General features: G+C 60.0%; 2 gene segments (V, D, J or C); both read right to left on the bottom strand.

Moving 5' to 3' along the window:
* Positions 1–921: 921 nt before the first annotated feature.
* The window catches only part of LOC142074572 (Ig gamma-3 chain C region-like), a 77,410-nt gene continuing 51,845 nt past the window's right edge, over positions 922–26,486 (bottom strand). The window contains 6 exon segments of the C gene segment in view: positions 922–1,070; positions 1,650–1,780; positions 4,451–4,783; positions 6,599–6,925; positions 7,855–8,160; positions 9,209–9,496. Coding sequence covers positions 987–1,070; positions 1,650–1,780; positions 4,451–4,783; positions 6,599–6,925; positions 7,855–8,160; positions 9,209–9,496 — 1,469 coding nt within the window.
* Positions 14,429–25,798, bottom strand: LOC142074569 (immunoglobulin heavy constant gamma 2-like). The segment is given in 7 exon segments: positions 14,429–14,512; positions 14,606–14,742; positions 18,720–19,046; positions 19,126–19,455; positions 21,094–21,432; positions 22,211–22,498; positions 24,846–25,798. Coding segments are annotated over 7 exon segments (1,584 nt in total).

Genomic DNA, 26,486 nt, shown 5'->3' with positions numbered 1-26,486 from the left:
ACTCACCCCCATGGGTAGACCTGGTGGCCATCCTCTCCATGGGTAGACCTGATGGCCAGTTCCCCTGGGTAGACCTGGTGGCCAGTTCGCCCCCCTCCACCTCCATGGGTAGACCTGATGGCCAATTCCCCCCGCCATGGGTAGACCTGGTGGCTATTTCCTCCCCCCCCACCTCCATGGGTAGACCTGATGGCTAGTTCCTCCCTGCCACGGGTAGACCGGGTGGCCAGTTCCCCTGGGTAGACCTGGTGGCCAGTTCCGCCCCCCCGCCTCCATGGGTAGACCTGGTGGCCATTCCCCCCCACCACCTCCATGGGTAGACCTGGTGGCCAGTTCCCCTATGGGTAGACCTGGTGGCCAATTCCCCCGCCATGGGTAGACCTGGTGGCCATTTCCTCCCCCCTCCCTCCACGGGTAGACCTGATGGCTAGTTCCTCCCTGCCATAGGTAGACCTGATGGCCAGTTCCCCTGGGTAGACCTGGTGGCCAATTCCGCCCCCCCGCCTCCATGGGTAGACCTGGTGGCCACTTCCCCTGGGCAGACCCGGTGGCCAGTCCCCCCCCACCCCAGGTTGCCCTGGTGGCTCGTGTCCCTCCCCCCCACCATGTCCACCCACCCCCCCCCCCAAGTAGACCTGGTGGCCCGTCCCCTCCGGCTGAACCTGGTGGCTTCTGCCCCACGGCTTGACTCGCTCCCCCATCTCTGCGGGTCCCCTCCCCCAATTCCCACCCCCACCCCCCACCCCCACCCCCCATCTGGGGGTGCCACCCACCCCTGGGTGCCACCTCGAGGGCCCCGCGTGACACCCATCCCCCCGCGTCCCCTGGGAGGGGGGAGGGCAAGGCCAGGAAACATCTGCCAGCCGTGGGGGCGGGGAGACCTCGGCCACCACCTCCCGTCACCCGGTGCGACGGCGGTGTCACCTCGGTGGGGGGAGGGGGGCACAGGCGCGCGGGCGGACACGCCCGCCCCTCCCCCCCCCCCCCTAGACCACGCGTTGGATGACGTTCTTGTAGTCGGGGGCGGGGCCCTGCTTGAGCTGGAGGACGGTGGAGAGGAGCCACTTCACCTGCGGGGGGAGGGGAGGGGACGTGGAGCACCTCAGGGGACCCGGGTGTGGTGTCCACCCATCCACACGTCCACCCAACCACCCACCCATCTACCCGTCCGTCCATCTGGTTGTCCATCCATCCACCCATCCCACCATCCATCCATTTCTTCTTCTCCCTCCACCCATGGGACCTCCAGGTCTCCTTACCCCACCCATGGGACCTCCAGATCTCCTTGTTCCTTCCACCCATGGGACCTCCAGATCTCCTTCCCCCTTCACCCATGGGGCCTCCAGCTCTCCTTGCCCCACCCATGGGACCTCCGGCTCTCCTTGCCCCACCCATGGGACCTCCAGGTCTCCTTCCTCCCACCCATGGGACCTCCAGATCTCCTTCCGCCTCCATCCATGGGGCCTCCAGCTCTCCTTGCCCCACCCATGGGACCTCCAGGTCTCCTTACCCCATCCATGGGACCTCCAGTTCTCCTTCCCCACCCATGAGACCTCCAGCTCTCCTTGCCCCACCCATGGGACCTCCAGCTCTCCTTCCCCCTCCACCCATGGGACCTCCTTCCCCCTCTCCCACCATCCCCAGCCCACCTTGAAGAGGGTGACGGTGGCGCTGTAGCAGACGCTGAGGAGGAAGAGGGTGATGAAGACGGCGATGGTGTCCCAAGGCCCGTTGGACTTCTCGGGGTCGGCGTGGCAGAAGTCTTCGGGCAGGCTGAACTCTGGGGGGAGGGGAGAGAGGAGGAGGAGGAGGGTCAGCGGCCGGCAGCTGCCTGTCCCTCTGCCCGGCCTCGGCGCCCGCTCCTCCTGGACCCCCTGGGTGCTCTCCCACCCTTGGGCCATCCATGTGTCTGCCCGGGCACCCAGCCATCCACCTGGGCGTGCAGCCAACCAACCACCAGCCATCTCACCAACCAACCAACCAACCACCAACCATCTCACCAACCAACAACCAACCACCAGCCATCTCACCAACCAACCAACCACCCACCAACCATCTCACCAACCAACCAACCAACCACCAGCCATCTCACCAACCAACCAACCACCAACCATCTCACCAACCAACCAACCACCAACCATCTCACCAACCAACCAACCAACCACCAACCATCTCACCAACCAACCAACCAACCACCAACCATCTCACCAACCAACCAACCACCCACCAACCATCTCACCAACCAACCACCAACCACCAGCCATCTCACCAACCAACCAACCAACCACCAACCATCTCACCAACCAACCACCAACCACCAACCATCTCACCAACCAACCACCAACCACCAGCCATCTCACCAACCAACCAACCAACCACCAACCATCTCACCAACCAACCAACCACCAACCATCTCACCAACCAACCAACCACCAACCATCTCACCAACCAACCAACCAACCACCAACCATCTCACCAACCAACCAACCAACCACCAACCATCTCACCAACCAACCAACCAACCACCAACCATCTCACCAACCAACCAACCAACCACCAACCATCTCACCAACCAACCAACCAACCACCAACCAACCAACCATCCAACCACCCGTCCAACCAAGCACCCATCCAAGCACCCAACCATCCAACCAAGCACCCCCCCACCCAAGCACCCACCCCCCCACCCATCTGTCCATCCCTCCCCCCCACCCATCTGTGGCCCCGTCCATCATCCGTCCACCCCGTTCTCCACCCACCCCCTTCATCCCTCAGACCCACGGGAGCGCCTCTCCCACCCACCCTCACCCCACGGAGGACCTGGAGGTGGGTGGGGTTGGTGGGTGGAAGGGTGGGTGGCCACCATCCCCCCCTTGCAGGCCCTCGTGGGTCATCTGTCCGTCCACCCATCTCCTCATCCACCCACGGGTCTCCATCTCCACCCACCCCTCTCCCTCCATCTCCCGTGGGTGAGGGGGGACCTCCCCTTCCTCTCTGTCCGTCCATCTGTCCACGCACCCACCCACCCACCCATCCCACCTGATATCTCCCCGTCGATCCCTCTGCCTGATGTCTCCCCATCCACCATCTCTGGTGTCTCTCCATCCATCCACCCAATTGTCCACCATCTCTGGTGTCTCTCCATCCATCCACCCAATTGTCCACCATCTCTGGTGTCTCTCCATCCATCCATCCATCTGATGTCTCCCCATCCACCATCTCTGGTGTCTCTCCATCCATCCCACCCATCATCTGGTGTCTCCCCAATCCATCCACCCACCCAACCGTCCACCATGGCTGATATCTCCCCACCCACCCATCCACCCATCATCTGGTGTCCACCCACCCATCCATCATCATCTGGTGTCTCCCACCCATCCATCCACCCACCATGTCTGATGTCCATCCATCCACCCACCCATCATCTGGTGTCCATCCACCCATCCACCACCATCTGGTGTCCACCCATCTATCCATCCACCATGTCTGGTGTGCACCCACCGACCCATCCATCCAGTGTCTCCCCACCCACCACGTCTAATGTCTCCTCATCCACCCATCCATCCACCATGTTTGATGTCTCCCCATCCATCCACCCATCATCTGGTGTCCATCCACCCATCCATCACCATCTGGTGTCCATCCATCCACCATGTCTGGTGTCCATCCATCCACCCATCATCTGGTGTCCACCCATCCATCCATCCACCATGTCTGGTGTCCATCCATCCACCATGTCTGGTGTCCATCCACCCATCCACCCATCCATCACCATCTGGTGTCTCCCCATCCATCCATCCACCCAACCATCCGCCATGTTTGATGTCTCCCCGTCCATCCATCCATCATCTGCTGTCTCCCCACCCATCCATCCATCCTCCATCCCTCCATCCACCCATCATCTGGTGTCCACCCATCCATCCATCCACCATGTCTGATGTCCATCCATCCACCCATCATCTGGTGTCCATCCACCCATCCATCACCATCTGGTGTCCACCCATCCATCCATCCACCATGTCTGATGTCCATCCATCCACCCATCATCTGGTGTCCATCCACCCATCCATCACCATCTGGTGTCCACCCATCCATCCATCCACCATGTCTGGTGTGCACCCACCCACCCATCCATCCATCCATCCATCCACCACATCTGGTGTCTCCCCACCCATCATCACCACCACGTCTGGTGTCTCCCCACCCATCACCACCACCTGGTGTCTCCCCACCCCCCCCCCCATCTTTGACACCTCCCCATCCATCCGTAGCCGACGTCCACCCATCCCTCCCCCCCCCCCCACCCCTCCCCTCCCCCACAGAGGCAGACGCCAGCCTGACTTCTTCTCCTTTATTCACCCACCCGAAAGGGGTGGGGGAGGCCCAAGGTGGGGGTGGGGCCACCACCCCCCCCCCCCACCACCACCCCCCCCACCACCTCATTTTTTACCCGGGTTCTTGCTGATGCTACGTTGGATGAACTTCATGGGGAGACCTTCGTGGACCACCATGCAGACGTAGGTGGTCCCTTGGTTCCACTCCTCCCTTTTAACGACCAATCGGCTGTAGAGGAAGTAAGAGGCGTCGCCCGTCTTCTCCTTGATGGGTTGGATGGTGTCGTAGGTGGTGGCATCTAAGGTCTCTTGGTTCTTCTGCCACTCCACCGAGATCTCCTCGGGGTAGAAGCCGCGGACCAAGCAGGTCAAGCTGAGGGTGGCCCGGTTGCCGCTCTGCTCCTCGGGGGGCGGGGCCAGCAGGTAGACGCTGGGGGCCAGGCGCTTGCCTGCGGGGGAGGGGAGGGGGGGGGTGAGCGACGGAGAAGTCAGGGGCGAGGGGTGGGGGGGGAGATGGGTGGGTGGGGGGGGGGGGCGAGGGATGGGGGTGCGAGATGGGGTGGGGGCGGGGAAATGGGGTGGGGGGCGAGGAATTGGGGTGCGAAATGGGGTGGGGGTGAAAAATTGGGTGCGAAATGGGGTGGGGGGTGAAGAATTGGGGTGCAAAATGGGGTGGGGGTGAGGAATTGGGGTGGGGGGCGAGGAATTGGGGTGCGAAATGGGGTGGGGGTGAGGAATTGGGGTGGGGGGCGAGGAATTGGGGTGCAAAATGGGGTGGGGGGCGAGGAATTGGGGTGGGGGGCGAGGAATTGGGGTGCAAAATGGGGTGGGGGTGAGGAATTGGGGTGGGGGGCGAGGAATTGGGGTGCGAAATGGGGTGGGGGTGAGGAATTGGGGTGGGGGGCGAGGAATTGGGGTGCGAAATGGGGTGGGGGGTGAAGAATTGGGGTGCGAAATGGGGTGGGGGTGAGGAATTGGGGTGGGGGGCGAGGAATTGGGGTGCGAAATGGGGTGGGGGCGGGGAAATGGGGTGGGGGGCGAGGAATTGGGGTGCGAAATGGGGTGGGGGGCGAGGAATTGGGGTGCGAAATGGGGTGGGGGCAGGGAATTGGGGTGCGAAATGGGGTGGGGGTGAGGAAATGGGGTGGGGGTGAGGAATTGGGGTGCGAAATGGGGTGGGGGTGAGGAATTGGGGTGGGGGGCGAGGAATTGGGGTGCGAAATGGGGTGGGGGTGAGGAATTGGGGTGGGGGGCGAGGAATTGGGGTGCGAAATGGGGTGGGGGGCGAGGAATTGGGGTGCGAAATGGGGTGGGGGTGAGGAAATGGGGTGGGGGGCGAGGGATGGGGGTGCTAAATGGGGTGGGGGCGGGGAATTGGGGTGCGAAATGGGGTGGGGGTGAGGAATTGGGGTGGGGGGCGAGGAATTGGGGTGCGAAATGGGGTGGGGGTGAGGAATTGGGGTGCGAAATGGGGTGGGGGTGAGGAATTGGGGTGGGGAGCGAGGAATTGGGGTGCGAAATGGGGTGGGGGTGAGGAATTGGGGTGGGGGGCGAGGGATGGGGGTGCGAAATGGGGTGGGGGTGAGGAATTGGGGTGCGAAATGGGGTGGGGGCGAGGAATTGGGGTGGGGGGCGAGGAATTGGGGTGCAAAATGGGGTGGGGGCGAGGAATTGGGGTGTGAAATGGGGTGGGGGCGAGGAATTGGGGTGGGGGGCGAGGAATTGGGGTGCGAAATGGGGTGGGGGGCGAGGAATTGGGGTGCGAAATGGGGTGGGGGTGAGGAATTGGGGTGGGGGTGAGGAATTGGGGTGCAAAATGGGGTGGGGGCAAGGAATTGGGGTGGGGGGCGAGGAATTGGGGTGCAAAATGGGGTGGGGGGCGAGGAATTGGGGTGGGGGGCGAGGAATTGGGGTGCGAAATGGGGTGGGGGGCGAGGAATTGGGGTGGGGGGCGAGGAATTGGGGTGCAAGATGGGGTGGGGGGCGATAAAATGGGTGCGAGATGGGGTGGGGGGAGAAGAATTGGGGTGCGAAATGGGGTGGGGGCGAGGAAATGGGGCGGGGTCAAGGAATTGGGGTGGGGGGCGAGGAATCGGGGTGCGAAACGGGGGCGGGGTCAAGGAATTGGGGCGGGGGGGCGATAAATTGGGCGCAAAACGGGGCGGGGCGGGGGGTTTTGACGACGCAATTTCTCCGTCGATGACGCGACGGGTGACGGCGCCCGGCCCCGCCCCGCCCCGGCCCCGCCCCGGCCCCGCCCTTACCCGGTCTCTTGCTGATGGTCCTGCTGAGGGGGGAGGGGAGCTCGCTGTGGTGGATGGTGCAGGTGAAGGCGTCGCCGCTCTCCCAGTCGCGGGTGGTGATGGGGACCTCGCTGGTGGCCATGAAGGTGCCGTTGAACTGGGCCTTCAGCTGGAGGGGGTGAGGGCGGAGGTTGCCCCCGCTTTTCCGGGTCCATTTTACTTCCAGTCCGTCGTCACTGGGTAAACTGGTGGCCAGGCAACGGAGTTTGGGGCTTTGGGAGACGTAAAGTTCCGAAGGGGAGGGGGGAAGGACGTAGAGGCGGATGTCGGTGGGGTCCGGAGGGGTGCCTGGGGGTGGAAGGGAAGGGGGAGGTGAACCCCATGGAGATGCCACCACCCCCAAAGTGACGTCGGTTCAACTCCGTGGAGATGCCACCACCCCCCAAACAATGTAGGAGGAACCCCATGGAGATGCCACCACCTCCAAAGCAACATGGAGTCAACCCCATGGAGATGCCACCACCCCCAAAGCAACATGGGATCAACCCCATGGAGATGCCACCACCCCCAAAGTGACGTCGGTTCAACCCCGTGGAGATGCCACCACCCCCAAAACAATGTAGGAGGAACCCCATGGAGATGCCACCACCCCCAAAACAATGTAGGAGGAACCCCATGGAGATGCCACCACCCCCAAAACAATGTAGGAGGAACCCCATGGAGATGCCACCACCCCCAAAGTGATGTTGGTTGAACCCCATGGAGATGCCACCACCCCCAAAGTGATGTTGGTTGAACCCCATGGAGATGCCACCACCCCCAAAGTGACGTTGGTTGAACCCCATGGAGATGCCACCACCCCCAAAGTGATGTTGGTTCAACCCCATGGAGATGCCACCACCCAACGCAACGTGGGGTCAACCCATGGAGACGCCACCACCCAACGCGACGTGGGGCCAACCCATTGAGCTGCCACCACCCAACGCAACGTGGGGTCAACCCATGGAGACGCCACCACCCAACGCGACGTGGGGTCAACCCACGGAGACGCCACCACCCAACGCGACGTGGGGTCAACCCATGGAGACGCCACCACCCAACGCGACGTGGGGTCAACCCATGGAGACGCCACCACCCAAGGCGACGTGGGGCCAACCCATGGAGACGCCACCACCCAAGGCGACGTGGGGTCAACCCATGGAGACGCCACCACCCAACGCGACGTGGGGTCAACCCACGGAGACGCCACCACCCAAGGCGACGTTGGCCAAACTCACTCGAGCACTTGTGGCCGACGACCTCCTGGACGGTTTTGGAGGCGGGGTGGGTGACCTTGCAGACGTAGGTCTTCTCCTGCCAGTCCTCCAAGGAGACGTTGAGCCGGGAACTGGTCCGGAAGGTTCCACCGGTGGCTTCGGGTTCAACGGGATCGGTGGGCGGGGCGGGGAGAAGGGCGTGGTCACCCACCAACCACTCCAGCGTCACTTGGGGCGGGGAGAAGCCGGTGACGAGGCAGACGAACTGGGCGGAGTCGGCGTCGCAGGCGTGGAAGAGGCCGACGGTGGGGGCCTTGGTCCTGCCGACTGCGGGGGAGGGGAGGGGGGGGGGGCGACATCGCCGCCGTCAGCGACGCGGGTGATGTCACGAGCGAAACCGCGACCCTGCCGCAACGCGACTGCAAGGGCTCCCGCTGCGACGCAACCCCGCTGCCGTCGCAACGGGGCACCCCAAGGCACCCATGGGCACCCCAAGACCACCCCAAGAGCACCCTAAGGGCACCCCAAAGCACCCCAAGAGACCCTAAGAGCACCCCAAGGCACCCATGGGCACCCCAAGGGCACCCCAAGAGACCCTAAGGGCACCCTAAGGGCACCCCAAGGCACCCCAAGAGCACCCCAAGGCACCCCAAGGCACCCTAAGAGCACCCATGGGCACCCCAAGAGACCCTAAGGGCACCCTAAGGGCACCCCAAGGCACCCCAAGAGCACCCTAAGAGCACCCATGGGCACCCCAAGGCACCCTAAGGGCACCCTAAGGGCACCCCAAGGGACTCTAAGAGCACCCCAAGGCACCCATGGGCACCCCAAGACCACCCCAAGACACCCCAAGACACCCCAAGGGACCCTAAGAGCACCCATGTGCACCCCAAGGCACCCCAAGAGCACCCCAAGGCACCCATGGGCACCCCAAGAGCACCCTAAGAGCACCCATGGGCACCCCAAGGCACCCTAAGGGCACCCCAAGAGCACCCCAAGGCACCCATGGGCACCCCAAGAGCACCCATGGGCACCCCAAGAGCACCCATGGGCACCCCAAGGCACCCTAATGGCACCCTAAGGGCACCCCAAGGCACCCCAAGAGCACCCCAAGGCACCCCAAGAGCACCCTAAGAGCACCCATGGGCACCCCAAGAGACCCTAAGAGCACCCCAAGGCACCCATGGGCACCCCAAGGGACCCCAAGAGCACCCATGGGCACGCCAAGAGCCGCCATCTTGTCGCAACCGCCATCTTGTCGCGGCCGCCATCTTGTCGCAACCACCATCTTGTCGCAACCGCCATCTTGTCACCACCCCCGCCCCCGCCGCGACCCCCAGCCCCCCTCCCCCCCCCTTTTTTTGTGCGCGCTTACCTTTGACCTGGGTGCTCCGGCTGGAGCCGGAGGGCGGGTGCCGGACGGTGCAGCGCAGGTCGGAGGCGCCGCTCCCCAAAAGGCTGAGCTGGCTCCCCAAAACGTAGAGGCCCGAGGGGCGCAGGGCGGGGGGGAAGCTCTGGCTGCGGGAGGGGGTGCTCCCGCTGTCCCACGTCACCGTCACCGGCGCCGGGAAGTAACCGTCGGCCAAACAGGCCACCACGGCGGGGGAGGCGGCGCCCGCCGAGCAGGCGACCAGGGGGAAGACGGAGGGGGCCGTCACCTTGGCTGGGGGGAGGGGGGGGGGGGGAGGGTTAGGGGGGGCAGCCGTGGGAACCCCAAGGCACCCATGGGGGCCCCAAGGCACCCTAAGAGCACCCTAAGGGCACCCATGGGCACCCCAAGGCATCCATGGGCGCCCCAAGGCACCCTAAGGGCACCCCAAGGCACCCATGGGCACCCCAAGGCACCCCAAGGCACCCTAAGGGCACCCCAAGGCACCCATGCGCACCCCAAGGCACCCTAAGAGCACCCTAAGGGCACCCCAAGGCACCCTAAGGGCACCCATGGGCACCCCAAGGCATCCATGTGCACCCCAAGGCACCCCAAGGGCACACCAAGGGCACCCCAAGGCACCCATGGGCACCCCAAGGCACCCTAAGAGCACCCTAAGAGCACCCATGGGCACCCCAAGGGACCCTAAGGGCACCCTAATGGCACCCCAAGAGCACCCCAAGGCACCCATGCGCACCCCAAGGGACCCATGTGCACCCCAAGGCACCCTAAGAGCACCCATGGGCATCCCAAGGCACCCTAAGAGCACCCCAAGGCACCCATGGGCACCCCAAGGGCACCCCAAGGCACCCATGGGCAGCCCAAGGCACCCTAAGAGCACCCATGTGCACCCCAAGGCACCCTAAGAGCACCCCAAGGCACCCATGGGCATCCCAAGGCACCCTAAGAGCACCCCAAGGCACCCTAAGAGCACCCCAAGGGCACCCCAAGGCACCCATAGGCACCCTAAGAGCACCCCAAGGCACCCTAAGAGCACCCATGGGCACCCCAAGGCACCCATGGGCACCCCAAGAGCACCCATGCACACCCCAAGGCACCCCAAGAGCACCCTAAGGGCACCCCAAGGCACCCATGGGCACCCCAAGGGACCCATGTGCACCCCAAGGCACCCCAAGAGCACCCCAAGGCACCCCAAGAGCACCCTAAGAGCACCCATGTGCACCCCAAGGCACCCCTTGCACCCTAATTGCACCCCAAGGCACCCCAGGAGCACCCCAAGGCACCCATGGGCACCCCAAGGGTACCCTAAGAGCACCCATGAGCACCCCAAGGGACCCCTCGCACCCCAAAGCACCGCCCTGCACCCTAACTGACCTCCTGCCCCATAGGGACCCCTGCCCTATAGGGACCCCCTGCCCTATAGGAAATCCGGCCCCATAGGGACCCCCAGATCCAGCCTAGCTCCTCCCTGCCCTATAGGGACCCCTGCCCTATAGGGACCCCATACTGCCCTATAGGGACCCCATACTGCAGGTCAGCTGACCCCTGCCCTATAGGGACCCCTGCCCTATAGGGACCCCATACTGCCCTATAGGGACCCCATACTGCTCTATAGGGACCCCATACTACAGCTCAGCTGCCCCCTGCCCTATAGGGACCCCCTGCTCTATAGGCATCCCATACTGCAGCTCAGCTCCCCCCTGCCCTATAGGGACCCCCTGCCCTATAGGGACCCCCAGATCCAGGCTAGCTCTCCCCTGCCCTATAGTGACCCCTGCCCTATAGGGACCCCATACTGCCCTATAGGGACCCCATAGTGCAGCTCAGCTCCTCCCTGCTCTATAGGGACCCCATACTGCCCTATAGGGACCCCATACTGCAGCTCAGCTGACCCCTGCCCTATAGGGACCCCGTACTGCCCTATAGGGACCCCATACTGCCCTATAGGGACCCCATACTGCAGGTCAGCTGACCCCTGCCCTATAGGGACCCCATACTGCCCTATAGGGACCCCATACTGCAGGTCAGCTGACCCCTGCCCTATAGGGACCCCATACTGCTCTATAGGGACCCCACACTACAGCTCAGCTGACCCCTGCCCTATAGGGACCCCCTGCTCTATAGGGACCCCATACTGCAGCTCAGCTCCCCCCTGCCCTATAGGGACCCCCTGCCCTATAGGGACCCCATACTGCAGCTCAGCTGCCCCCTGCCCTATAGGGACCCCATACTGCCCTATAGGGACCCCATACTGCTCTATAGGGACCCCATACTACAGCTCAGCTGCCCCCTGCCCTATAGGGACCCCCTGCTCTATAGGCATCCCATACTGCAGCTCAGCTCCCCCCTGCCCTATAGGGACCCCCTGCCCTATAGGGACCCCCAGATCCAGGCTAGCTCTCCCCTGCCCTATAGTGACCCCTGCCCTATAGGGACCCCATACTGCCCTATAGGGACCCCATAGTGCAGCTCAGCTCCTCCCTGCTCTATAGGGACCCCATACTGCAGCTCGGCTTCCCCCTGCCCTATAGGGACCCCCTACCTTATAGGGACCCCATACTGCCCTATAGGGACCCCATACTGCAGCTCAGCTGACCCCTGCCCTATAGGGATCCCATACTGCCCTATAGGGACCCCATACTGCAGCTTAGCTGACCCCTGCCCTATAGGGACCCCGTACTGCCCTATAGGGATCCCGTACTGCCCTATAGGGACCCCATACTGCCCTATAGGGACCCCATAGTGCAGCCTAGCTGCCCCCTGCCCTATAGGGACCCCGTACTGCCCTATAGGGACCCCATACTGCAGCTTAGCTGACCCCTGCCCTATAGGGACCCCACACTACAGCTCAGCTGACCCCTGCCCTATAGGGACCCCGTACTGCCCTATAGGGACCCCGTACTGCCCTATAGGGATCCCCAGCCCTATAGGGACCCCACACTACAGCTTAGCTGCCCCCTGCCCTATAGGGACCCCATACTGCCCTATAGGGACCCCATACTACAGCTTAGCTGCCCCCTGCCCTCCCCTGCCCTATAGAGACCCCCTGCCCTATAGGAACCCCCTGCCCCCATAGGGACCCCATACTGCAGCTTAGCTCCCCCCCTGCCCTATAGGGTCCCCTACCCCATAGGGAACCCCTGCTCTATAGGAACCCCACACTACAGCTTAGCTCCCCCCTTGCCCTATAGAGACCCCTGTCCCATAGTGTCCCCCTGCCCCATAGGTTCCCCCTGCCCCATACGTCCCCCCTGCCCTGTAGGGACTCCATATTCCACCTCTGCCCCATAGATACCCTCTGCCCTATAGGTCCCCCCTGCCCTATAGGGACTCCATATTCCACCTCTGCCCCATAGATACCCCCTGCCCTATAGGTCCCCCCTGCCCCATAGTGTCCCCCTGCCCCATAGGGACCCCCTGCCCCATAGGGACCCCATATTCCACCTCTGCCCCATAGGTCCCCCCTGCCCCACCCTTACCCTATAGAAACCGCCACCCCTGCCCCATAGGGCCCCCCCCCGCCCCACACCTCCCAGCCCCATAGAGAAGAGGACCCACCTGCGTGGCGGCGGCTCCAGGCCCTCTGCCCCACGGCGACCCCTCTCCTGCCCCATAGCCGCGGCGTGGAGCCCTTGCTCCTCTGCCCCACGGATCCCTGGGAGATGACGCAACGGGGCCCTTCCCCCACCCCCCACCCCCCAACTTCCCCTTTCCCGCCCGGCACCCGATGAGGTCCCAGGGGAGCGCCCAGCACCCTCTGCCTTGGCAGCCCCATAGTGCCCCATAGCACCCCACAGCACCCCATAGCAACCTGCACCCCATAGCACCCCATAGCACCCTATAGCAGCCCATAGCGCCCCATAGCACCCTATAGCGCCCCATAGCACCCCACAGCACCCCATAGCACCCCATAGCAACCTGCGCCCCATAGCACCCTATAGCACCCCATTGCACCCCATAGCACCCCTTAGCACCCTATAGCACCCCATAGTGCCCCACAGCACCCCACAGCACCCTATAGCACCCCATAGCAACCTGCACCCCATAGCACCCTATAGCACCCTATAACAACCTGCACGCCATAGCACCCTATAGCACCCCATTGCACCCCATAGCACCCCTTAGCACCCTATAGCACCCCATAGTGCCCCACAGCACCCCACAGCACCCTATAGCACCCCATAGCAACCTGCACCCCATAGCACCCTATAGCACCCTATAACAACCTGCACGCCATAGCACCCTATAGCACCCCATTGCGCCCCATAGCACCCCTTAGCACCCCATAGCACCCTATAGCACCCCATAGCACCCTGCACCCCATAGCACCCCATAGCATCCCATAGCACCCCATAGCACCCTATAGCACCCCATAGCACCCTATAGCACCCTATAACAACCTGCACGCCATAGCACCCTATAGCACCCCATTGCGCCCCATAGCACCCCATAGCACCCCATAGCACCCTATAGCACCCCATAGCACCCTGCACCCCATAGCACCCCATAGCATCCCATAGCACCCCATGGCACCCTATAGCACCCCATAGCACCCCATAGCACCCCTTAGCACCCCTTAGCACCCCATAGCACCCCATAGCACTCCACAGCACCCTATAGCACCCCATAGCAACCTGCACCCCATAGCACCCCATAGCACCCCATTGCGCCCCATAGCACCCCATAGCACCCTGCACCCCATAGCACCCCATAGCACCCTATAGCAGCCCATAGCGCCCCATAGCACCCTATAGCGCCCCATAGCACCCTATAGCACCCCATAGCGCCCTGCATCCCATACCGCCCCATAGCACCCCATAATGCCCCATTGCACCCTATAGCACCCCATAGCACCCCATAGTGCCCCATTGCATCCCATACTGCCCCATAGCGCCCCATTGCACCCTATAGCGCCCCATAGCACCCCATAGCATCCATAGCACCCCATAGCACCCCATAGCACCCCATAGCACCCCATAGAACCCTATAGCACCCCATACCACCCCATAGCACCCATAGCACCCATAGCACCCCATAGAACCCTATAGCGCCCCATAGCACCCCGAAGCCCCCCCCCCCCCGCAGAACACAGACCGAGCCCCGGGGGTCCAGGCCGATGGGTTTATTGTGGGTGGGGCTGAGGGTGGGGGGGTGGTGGTGGCCATTTTGGGGTGAAAAAGGGGTTTTTTTGGGGGGGGCTCCGCCCTAAACCGCCTCCTTGAGGACATCACGGTAGGCGGAGCCCCGGGCTTGTTTGAGGTGGAGAACGGTGGAGAAAAGCCACTTGACCTAGGGGCGGGGACAAAGAGAAGGCCACACCCATCAGGTGACCCCCAGGGTGGTGGCATCACCTCCCTGAGGAACGTCCCTACGGAAGCCCACCTTGAAGAGGGTGACGGTGGCGCTGTAGCAGACGCTGAGGAGGAAGAGGGTGATGAAGACGGCGATGGTGGCCCAAAGCCCGTCCAGTTCCTTGTCGGTGTCCTCCAAGCAGATGCTGGCCGAGAGGTCCAACCCTGCTTCAGGAGAAAAGAAGAAGAAGGTGGTCAAGCGTGGGACTGGGGAGGTTCTTCTTATCTTCTGGAGAACTTCAGCCTGGTGGGTCTCCTGCTGGTTGGGCAGCCCTGGGGGCTCCAACCGTGATCCAGCGATTGTCCATTGTCCATCCCAACTGTCCACCCAGCTGTCCGTCCCACCCAAGCATCTCTGTAGCCTTCAACCCACCAGCCAGCCATCGACCAACCACCCGTCCATCTCCGTAGCCTCCACCCAACCATCTGACCATCCATCCGTCCACCAACCCACCCCCTCCATCTCTGGAGACTTCAACCAACCATCCGTCCGTCCATCCAACTGTCCACCCAGTTGTCCATCAACCCAACCATCTCTGGAGACTTCAACCAACCATCCGTCCGTCCATCCAACTGTCCACCCAGTTGTCCATCAACCCAACCATCTCTGGAGACTTCAACCAACCATCCGTCCGTCCATCCAACTGTCCACCCAGTTGTCCATCAACCCAACCATCTCTGGAGACTTCAACCAACCATCCGTCCGTCCAGCCCAACTGTCCACCCGGCTGTCCATCAACCCTCCATCTCCATAGACTCCACCCAACCATCTGACCATCCATCCATCCATCCATCCCACCCAGCTGTCCATCAACCCCTCCACCCCTGTAGACTCCACCCACCCACTCTCCGTCCCACCCACCCACCATCTCCACCTCTCCACGGTTTGCCCAGCCCTCCGGCCCTCCCTCCCCACCGCCCGGCCATCCCCACGCTCTCCAACCAACCAATCAACCAGCCGGCCGCCCACCTGGCCACGCCCATGCGCCCCACCCACCAGCCGCCCGTCTCCGGCCTCTCTAAGCACCCACCCACCCACCCACCCAGCCGCTCACCACCTCCCTGGCCCCAACCGACCCATTAACCAACCCACCAGCCCATTAACCAACCCACCAGCCCATTAACCAACCCACCAGCCCATTAACCAACCCACTGACCTATTAACCAACTAACCGACCCATTAACCAACTAACCGACCCATTAACCAACCCATTAACCAACTAACCGACCCATTAACCAACCCACCAGCCCATTAACCAACCCACTGACCCATTAACCAACCCACCGACCCATTGACCAACCCACCGACCCATTGACCAACCCACCGACCCATTGACCAACCCACCAGCCCATTGACCAACCCACCAACCCATTAACCAACCCACCAACCCATTAACCAACCCACTGACCCATTAACCAACCCATTAACCAACCCACCAACCCATTAACCAACCCACCAGCCCATTAACCAACCCACCAACCCATTAACCAACCCACCAGCCCATTGACCAACCCACCAACCCATTAACCAACCCACTGACCTATTAACCAACTAACCGACCCATTAACCAACCCATTAACCAACTAACCGACCCATTAACCAACTAACAACCCATTAACCAACCCACCAACCCATTAACCAGCCCATTAACCAACCCACCAGCCCATTAACCAACTAACCAACCCATTAACCAACTAACCGACCCATTAACCAACCCATTAACCAACTAACAACCCATTAACCAACCCACTGACCTATTAACCAACTAACCAACCCATTAACCAACCCACCTAACCCATTAACCAACCCACCAACCCATTAACCAACTAACCGACCCATTAACCAACCCACCACAGCCAACTGACCAACCAGCCCATTAACCAACCAACCCATTAACTAACTAACCTATTAACCAACCAAGCCATTTAAAAATCAACCCATTAACCAACCCACCGACCCATTAACCAACCAACCCATTAACCAACCCACCGACCCATTAACCAACCCATTAACCAACCCACTGACCCATTAACCAACCAACCCATTAACCAACCCACCGACCCATTAACCAACCCACCGACCCATTAACCAACCAACCCATTAACCAACCAACCAACCCATTAACCAACCCACCGACCCATTAACCAACCAACCCATTAACCAACCCACCGACCCATTAACCAACCCACCGACCCATTAACCAACCCACCAACCCATTAACCAACCAACCCGTTAACCAACTAACCGACCCATTAACCAACCAACCCGTTAACCAACTAACCGACCCATTAACCAACCCACCAACCCATTAACCAACTAACCAACCCATTAACCAACCAGCCCGTTAACCAACCCACCGACCCATTAACCAACCCATTGACCAACCCACCAGCCCGTTAACCAACCCACCAACCAGCCATCGGAGCAGCCAACCAGCCAATCAAACAACTCATTGACCAACCGCCCAACCGTCCACCCAACCACCACCCACCCAACCATCAACCAACCACCCATCAACCAACCACCAACCAACCACCCATCCAACCAACCACCCATCCAACCAACCATCCATCAACCAACCACCCATCCAACCAACCATCCATCAACCAACCACCCATCAACCACCCAACCATCAACCACCCATCAACCACCCACCCACCCACCAACCAACCATCAACCAACCAACCACCCATCCAACCATCAACCAACCACCCAACCATCAACCACCCATCAACCACCCAACCAACCATCAACCAACCACCCACCCATCCAACCATCAACCAACCATCAACCACCCAACCAACCATCAACCACCCACCCAACCGTCAACCACCCATCAACCACCCACCCAACCACCCAACCAACCATCAAACAACCACCCATCCATCCAACCATCCATCAACCAACCACCCATCAACCACCCATCAACCACCCATCAACCACCCATCAACCACCCAACCATCAACCACCCATCCAACCATCAACCAACCATCAACCAGCCATCAACCAACCACCCATCCAACCATCAACCAACCACCCATCCAACCAACCACCGACCCAACCATCAACCACCCCCCCCTCCACTCAGCCACCTCCCTGACATCTCCTCCTCCATCCCTCCCACCAGGCCCCACCCTCACTCCACCCCAAGGGGTGGAAGCACCACCAGGAACCCCCAGCCGGGGGCTTCAACCTCCCCAAACCCACCCAGCCCTGGAGGACACGTGACCCACCACCCATCCGCAGGGAGAAGAGGACACGATTGGACACGTGGAAGGCTGGGAGATGGTGATTAAACCCTGGGCAGATGCTCCTCAAACCCTGGGCAGATGCTCCTCAAACCCTGGGCAGATGCTCCTCAAACCCTTTAAAGATGCTCCTTAAACCCTGGGCAGATGGTCCTCAAACTTTGGGCAGATGCTCCTCAAACCCTGGGGAGATGCTCCTCAAACCCTGGGGAGATGCTCCTCAAACCCTGGGCAGCTGCTCCTCAAACCCTGGGGAGATGCTCCTCAAACTTTGGGCAGGTGTTCCTCAAACCCTGGGCAGATGGTCCTCAAACCCTGGGGAGATGCTCCTCAAACCCTGGGGAGATGCTCCTCGAACCCTTTAAAGATGCTCCTCAAACCCTGGGCAGATGGTCCTCAAACTTTGGGCAGGTGTTCCTCAAACCCTAGGCAGATGGTCCTCAAACCCTGGGGAGATGCTCCTCAAACCCTGGGCAGGTGCTCCTCAAACCCTGGGGAGATGCTCCTTGAGACGGATGGATGGAGAAGCGGTGGGCAACCCTTCGGCCAGACCCCTCGAGCTTCTCTTGAGCTTGGACCCATCTTTTGGGGGCAGGTGACTCCCCCCGAGCTACAACATCTCCAACCTCTCCACGTTGCGAGCCTGTTCCTTGGTGAGACCCCATCACCACCAGGTTCTCCAACCTGGAACCATCTCCAACCTCTTCCTACTTGTCCCATCTCCACCCTCCTGGTTGACCCAACCTCTTCCCATCATTGCCCAAAGAGACCGTGGAGATCTGGTGATGCCAGATGACACCGCTTGGCTTTATTGGTGGTTGGAAGATCATTGGCCACAGAGGTCATCTACAAAGCGGTGGGATGGCCATGACGATGTCTCCCCGCCCCTTAATTACCGGGTCCCTTCTGCGCTTGACGTTGGGTGAACTTCATGGGCAACCCTTCGTGGACCACCATGCAGGTGTAGGTGTCCCCGCTCAACCAGCTGGTCTTGAGGACCATCATCTTGCTGTAGACGAAGAAGGTGGTCTCCTTAGGACCATCTTTGAGGGGTGGGGTGGTGACGTAGTCCTCTTGAGGAATGTTCTTGTGGTTCTTCAACCATTGGACTTGGAGGTTCTCGGGTTGGAAACCGTAAACCAAACAGGTGAGGGTGACCTTCGTTTGGGTCATCTCCTCCGGGTGGGGTGGGAGGATGAAGATGAGAGGTGGAGACACCTTGCCTAGAAGAAGAAGTTGGTTGACCAAAGGTTTGGGTGGGGTGGGGTGGGGTGGGGTGGTTCGGAGAAGAAGACAACTCACCTAACCGTCTGGAGATGCTCTTGTTGAGGGGCAACTGGAGATCATCGTGTTTGACCATACAGGTGAAACGTTCTCCAGCTTCCCAGTCTTGGGTGGAGATGACCAAGGAACTGGTGGCCGTGAAGGTCCCGTTGAATTGTTCTTGAAGGTCCAAGAAATCAGGGTTGAGGACACCTGGGGTCTCCTTCAACCAGAAGAGTTGGAACCCCGAATCGCTTGGAAGGTTGGTGGCCAAACAGCGGACCTTGGGTTTGCGGGTGATGTAGAGGTCGGCCACGTTGGGTGGGAGAACGTAGAGGATGATGTTGTTGACGTTGGGGTTGACCAAGCCTGGGAGGGAGGAGCGAGGAGATGAGGAAGGTGACCACCGTGGTCATCCAACCTTCTCCACGGGTGACGCCTACCATGGTCATCCAACCCTCTCCAGTGGTGAAGACCACCACGGTCATCCAAACCTTCTCCACTGGTGACACAGATCATGGCCATGCAATGTCCTGCAACCCATCATGGTCGTCCAACCTTCTCCACTGGTGAAGATCACCACGGTCATGCAACCTTCTCCACTGGTGAGACCTACCATGGTCATCCAACCTTCTCCAGTGGTGAAGACTACCATAGTCACGCAACCTTCTCCAGCGGTGACACCATGGTCATCCAACCTTCTCCACTAGTGAGACCCACCATGATCATCCAACCTTCTCCACTAGTGAGACCTACCATGGTCATCCAACCTTCTCCACTGCTGAGACCTACCACGGTCATCCAACCTTCTCCACTGGTGACACCCACCATGGTCACACAACCTTCTCCACTGCTGAGACCCACCACGGTCATCCAACCTTCTCCACTAGTGAGACCCACCATGATCATCCAACCTTCTCCACTAGTGAGACCCACCATGATCATCCAACCTTCTCCACTAGTGAGACCCACCATGGTCATCCAATCTTCTCCACTAGTGAGACCCACCATGATCATCCAACCTTCTCCACTAGTGAGACCCACCATGGTCATCCAACCTTCTCCACTAGTGAGACCCACCATGGTCATCCAACCTTCTCCACTGCTGACACCCACCATGGTCATCCAACCTTCTCCACTGCTGAGACCCACCATGGTCATCCAACCTTCTCCACTAGTGAGACCCACCATGGTCACACAACCTTCTCCAGTGGTGAGATCTACCATGGTCCTGCAACCTTCTCCACTAGTGAGACCCACCATGGTCATCCAACCTTCTCCACTAGTGAGACCCACCATGATCATCCAACCTTCTCCACTAGTGAGACCCACCATGATCATCCAACCTTCTCCGCTGCTGAGACCCACCATGATCATCCAACCTTCTCCACTAGTGAGACCCACCATGATCATCCAACCTTCTCCACTAGTGAGACCCACCATGATCATCCAACCTTCTCCACTAGTGAGACCCACCATGGTCACACAACCTTCTCCACTAGTGAGACCCACCATGATCATCCAACCTTCTCCACTAGTGAGACCCACCATGGTCATCCAACCTTCTCCACTAGTGAGACCCACCATGGTCATCCAACCTTCTCCACTAGTGAGACCCACCATGGTCATCCAACCTTCTCCAGTGGTGAGATCTACCATGGTCCTGCAACCTTCTCCACTAGTGATACCCACCATGGTCATCCAACCTTCTCCAGTGGCGAGATCTACCATGGTCCTGCAACCTTCTCCACTGGTGAGACCCACCATGGTCATCCAACCTTCTCCACTGCTGAGACCTACCATGGTCATCCAACCTTCTCCACTAGTGAGACCCACCATGGTCATCCAACCTTCTCCACTGCTGACACCCACCATGGTCATCCAACCTTCTCCACTGCTGACACCCACCATGGTCATCCAACCTTCTCCACTGGTGCCACCCACCACGATCCTGCAACCTTCTCCAGTGGTGCCACCTCCTCCCCTGGGCTGACCCCACCTCCTCACCTGAGCAGTGCCGGGCGTGGTCCTGCACGACGGCGCCGGTGGCGGGGTGTTTGACCTGGCAGGTGAAGGTCTTCCCCTCCAACCACTCCACGCGGCTGACGTTGATGTGGCTGCTGACCGAGTAGGTGGTGGCACCTTCCTCCCGTCGTGGGGCCGTCTGGGTGGCCGTCAGAAGACCTCCCTCGCCGTCCATCAACCATTCCACTTCCACGGTGGCCGGGGAGAAGCCGGAGATGAGACAGAGGAGCTCCACCGATTCTTCGGTCGTGGTGGGGGTGCAGGAGGTGGTGTGGAGGACCTGGACCTCCGGAGGGATGGGCGTGACTGGGGCGTTGCACACTGGGAGGGGGGGGAGAGGATGAAGAAGTTATGGGGTCAAGGAGAGGACCTTTCATGGTCCAATGGGTCTTGAGGACATCTCAACCCCTTTGCATGAGTTATGGGGTCAAGGAGAGGACCTTTCATGGTCTGATGGGTCTTGAGGACATCTCAACCCCCTTGCATGAGTCAATGGAGATGGGGAGGAGCTTGCATGAGTTATGGGCCCAGGGGAGGAGCTTCCATGTCCAATGGGACTTGAGGACATCTCAACCCCCTTGCATGAGTCATGGAGATAGGGAGGAGCTTCCATGGTCCAATGGGACTTGAGGACATCTCAACCCCCTTGCATGAGTCGTGGAGATGGGGAGGAGCTTGCATGAGTTATGGGGCCAGGGGAGGGGCTTCCATGGTCCAATGGGTCTTGAGGACATCTCAACCCCCTTGCATGAGTTATGGGGTCAAGGAGAGGACCTTTCATGGTCCAATGGGTCTTGAGGACATCCCACCCCTTTGCATGAGTCGTGGAGATGGGGAGGAGCTTCCATGGACCAGTAGAACTTGGGGAAGTCCCACCTCATTTCACGGGTCATGGAGAGAGGGGAGGAGCTTCCACGGTCCAATGGGTCTTGGGGAAGGTCCCACCTCATTGCAGGAGTTACGGGGCCAGAGGAGGACCTTCCATGGTAGAAGGTTTCTTGGGGACACCCTGCCCCATGGCACGACTTATGGGGCCAGGAGAAGACCTTCCATGGTCCAAGGGGTCTCGGGGACCTCCCACCCCACCCCACCCCCTTACCGTTGACCTCCTTGGTGATGCTGGTGTCGGTGGGGGGATGGGTGACTCTGCAGGTGTAGGTCTGGTGGTGGGTCCCGTGGGGCAGGTGGAGTCGACTAGTGAGGCTGTAGAGGCCGGTGGTGATGTCACGGGTGGCCGGGAAAGTGGTGACACCGGTGGTGGCCCCACCCCAGGTGACGGTGACGGGTGGGGGGAGGTACCCGCTCACCAAACAAGCCAAGGTCACCGAGCCGGTGGCTGCCCCACAGCAGGGGCTGAGGGGGAAGAGGGCGGGAGCTGAGGCGGCGGCTGTGGGGCAGAAAGAGGGGGGGGGAGGGGGGCGGGGTCAGGCAAGACCCACGGCAAAGTGTGGGGCAGGAGACCTTCTGCCCCCCCACCCCACGGGGCGAAGCTCCTCCTGCCCCATAGGATCGAGGAGGAGCTCCTGCCCCATAGAACTGGGGAGGAGTTCCTGCCCCATAGAACTGGGGAGGAGCTCCTGCCCCATAGGACGGGGAGGAGCTCCTGCCCCATAGGATCGAGGAGGAGCTCCTGCCCCATAGGATCGGGGAGGAGCTCCTGCCCCATAGGATCGAGGAGGAGCTCCTGCCCCATAGGATCGGGGAGGAGCTCCTGCCCCATAGGACGGGGAGGAGCTCCTGCCCCATAGGATCGAGGAGGAGCTCCTGCCCCATAGGACGGGGAGGAGCTCCTGCCCCATAGAACTGGGGAGGAGCTCCTGCCCCATAGGATCGAGGAGGAGCTCCTGCCCCATAGGACGGGGAGGAGCTCCTGCCCCATAGAACTGGGGAGGAGCTCCTGCCCCATAGGACGGGGAGGAGCTCCTGCCCCATAGGATCGGGGAGGAGCTCCTGCCCCATAGGACGGGGAGGAGCTCCTGCCCCATAGGATCGGGGAGAAGCTCCTGCCCCATAGAACTGGGGAGGAGCTCCTGCCCCATAGGATCGAGGAGGAGCTCCTGCCCCATAGGATCGGGGAGAAGCTCCTGCCCCATAGGATGGGTGATGAGACATCACGTCAATGTCTACATCCAGCCCCATGGCGCTCTCCAGCCCCACAGATACCCCCGGAACCAAGGCCGTTCCTGCCCCCCTGACCCACAGATTTCCTCTGTGCCTGCCCCATGGGATCCCTGCCCCACATCTGTCCCTCACCCACAGCCATCCCTGCCCCACAGCAACCGTGACCCACAGCAACCGTGACCCACAGCTATGCCTGCCCCACAGCTAACCGTGACCCACAGCTATCCCTGCCCCACAGCTCTCCCTGCCCCACAGCTAACTGTGACCCACAGCTCTCCCTGCCCCACGGCTATCCCTGCCCCACAGCTAACCGTGACCCACAGCTCTCCCTGCCCCACAGCTATCCCTGCCCCACAGCTATCCCAGCCCCACAGCTCTCCCTGCCCCACAGCTCTCCCTGCCCCACAGCTAACTGTGACCCACAGCTAACTGTGACCCACAGCTCTCCCTGCCCCACAGCTCTCCCTGCCCCACAGCTACCCCTGCCCCACAGCTAACCATGACCCACAGCTAACTGTGACCCACAGCTATGCCTGCCCCACGGCTATCCCTGCCCCACAGCTATCCCTGCCCCACAGCTAACTGTGACCCACAGCTATCCTTGCCCCACAGCTCTCCCTGCCCCACAGCTCTCCCTGCCCCACAGCTATCCCTGCCCCACAGCTAACTGTGACCCACAGCTCTCCCTGCCCCACAGCTCATCCACCCCACAGCTATCCCTGCCCCACAGCTAACTGTGACCCACAGCTATCCCTGCCCCACGGCTATCCCTGCCCCACAGCTACGCCTGCCCCACAGCTCTCCCTGCCCCACAGCTCTCCCTGCCCCACAGCTAACTGTGACCCACAGCTAACCATGACCCACAGCTATCCCAGCCCCACAGCTAACCGTGACCCACAGCTACGCCTGCCCCACAGCTATCCCTGCCCCACAGCTAACCGTGACCCACAGCTATCCCGACCCCACAGCTCTCCCTGCCCCACAGCTAACCGTGACCCACAGCTATCCCTGCCCCACAGCTACGCCTGCCCCACAGCTATCCCTGCCCCACAGCTCTCCCTGCCCCACAGCTAACCATGACCCACAGCTAACTGTGACCCACAGCTATCCCTGCCCCACAGCTCTCCCTGCCCCACAGCTAACTGTGACCCACAGCTATCCCTGCCCCACGGCTATCCCTGCCCCACAGCTAACTGTGACCCACAGCTATCCCTGCCCCACGGCTATCCCTGCCCCACAGCTAACTGTGACCCACAGCTCTCCCTGCCCCACGGCTATCCCTGCCCCACAGCTAACTGTGACCCACAGCTACGCCTGCCCCACGGCTATCCCTGCCCCACAGCTAACTGTGACCCACAGCTACGCCTGCCCCACGGCTATCCCTGCCCCACAGCTAACTGTGACCCACAGCTATCCCTGCCCCACAGCTCTCCCTGCCCCACAGCTCTCCCTGCCCCACAGCTAACCGTGACCCACAGCTCTCCCTGCCCCACAGCTCATCCACCCCATTTCTGGCTCCACGCTGAAGATTTGGGCTCAATTCTGGAGGTTTTGGGCCAGCACCTGGGGCCAGGTGGGGATTTTGGGGCCAGGTGGGGATTTTGGGGCCATACCGGAGGTTTTTGGGTCCGTGATGAATCCCCCGGGGATCGTGCTGGAATTTTGGGTCCAAACGGGAGATTTTGGGTCCATCCTGGAGCCCCTTCGATCTGTGGTGAAATTTTGGGGTCAATCATGGAGGTTTTGGATCCACCATGGAGGTTTTGGGGTCAAACTGAAGGTTTTTGGGTCCATCATGAAGTTCTGGGTCCGTAATGGAGATTTTGGGGTCCATAACGGAGGTTTTGGGTCCATCATGAAGTTCTGGGTCCAGAATGAAGGTTTGTGGGTCCATAAGGAAGTTCTGGGTCCAGAATGGAGATTTTTGGGTCCATAATGAAGGATTTTGGGTCCATCATAAAGTTCTGGGTCCAGAATGAAGATTTTTGGGTCCGTAATGGAGAATTTTGGGTCCATAATGAAGTTCTTGGTCCATAATGAAGATTTTTGGGTCCATAATGTAGAATTTTGGGTCCATCATGAAGTTCTGGGTCCAGAATGAAGTTTTTTGGGTCCATAATGAAGACTTTTGGGTCCATAATGAAGAATTTTGGGTCCACAATGAAGATTTTCTGGTCCATAATGAAGTTCAAGATCCATAATGGAGCTTTTGGGTCCATCATGAAGTTCTGGGTCCAGAATGAAGACTTTTGGGTTCATAATGAAGATTTTTGGGTCCGTAATGGAGAATTTTGGGTCCATCATGAAGTTCTGGGTCCAGAATGAAGATTTTTGGGTCCATAATGAAGAATTTTGGGTCCATCATGAAGTTCTGGGTCCATAATGAAGATTTTTGGGTCCATCATGAAGAATTTTGGGTCCATCATGAAATTCTGGGTCCATAATGGAGGTTTTGGGTCCATCATGAAGAATTTTGGGTCCGTCATGAAGAATTTTGAGTCCATCATGAAGTTCTGGGTCCAGAATGAAGGTTTTTGGGTCCATAATGAAGAATTTTGGGTCCATAATGGAGATTTTTGGGTCCACGCTGAAGCTCTAAAGTCCATCACGGAGCTTTTGGGGTCCACGATGGAGATTTTGAGGTCCATCAGGGAGATTTTGGGGTCCACGCCGTTGAGTTCTTGGCCGCCGAGCCTCACCCTGAGCCCAGCCTGGCTCCAAAAAAGAAAAGTGCGATACCAGAAATAACGATTAATTAACTAAAAAAACCCCGTCAAGGTCCACCCCCGGGTGGAAAAAGGCGGCCGGGCGTCACCTCCCCCGCGCTTCCCCAAATTCGGGTGAATTTCTGCAGAAATTGGCCATGGCGGGAGGGGGCGGGGCAGGCCCAAAATCGCCCTTTGTAGCCCCGTTTCGGAGCTGGGGTGTTCCCTTCCCTCCCCTCCCCCCCCTGCTTCGTTAGGGGGTCGTTAGGAGGGTGATCAATAGGCAGTGGGGTCAATAGCCAATAATATTGATAGCCAATCGGATCAATAACCAATAGGATTGATAACCGATAGGATCGATAACCAATAGGATTGATAACCGATAGGGTCAATAACCAATCATAATGACAACCAATCGGATCGATAACCAATAGGATTGATAACCAATAGGGTCAATAACCAATAATATTGATAATCAATAGGATCGATAACCAATAGGGTCAATAACCAATAATATTGATAACCAATTGGATCAATAACCAGTAGGAT

Source organism: Calonectris borealis, chromosome 38, assembly GCF_964195595.1.
Source record: "Calonectris borealis chromosome 38, bCalBor7.hap1.2, whole genome shotgun sequence".
NCBI lineage: Eukaryota > Metazoa > Chordata > Aves > Procellariiformes > Procellariidae > Calonectris > Calonectris borealis.
This window is presented reverse-complemented; position numbering and strand designations above follow the sequence as displayed.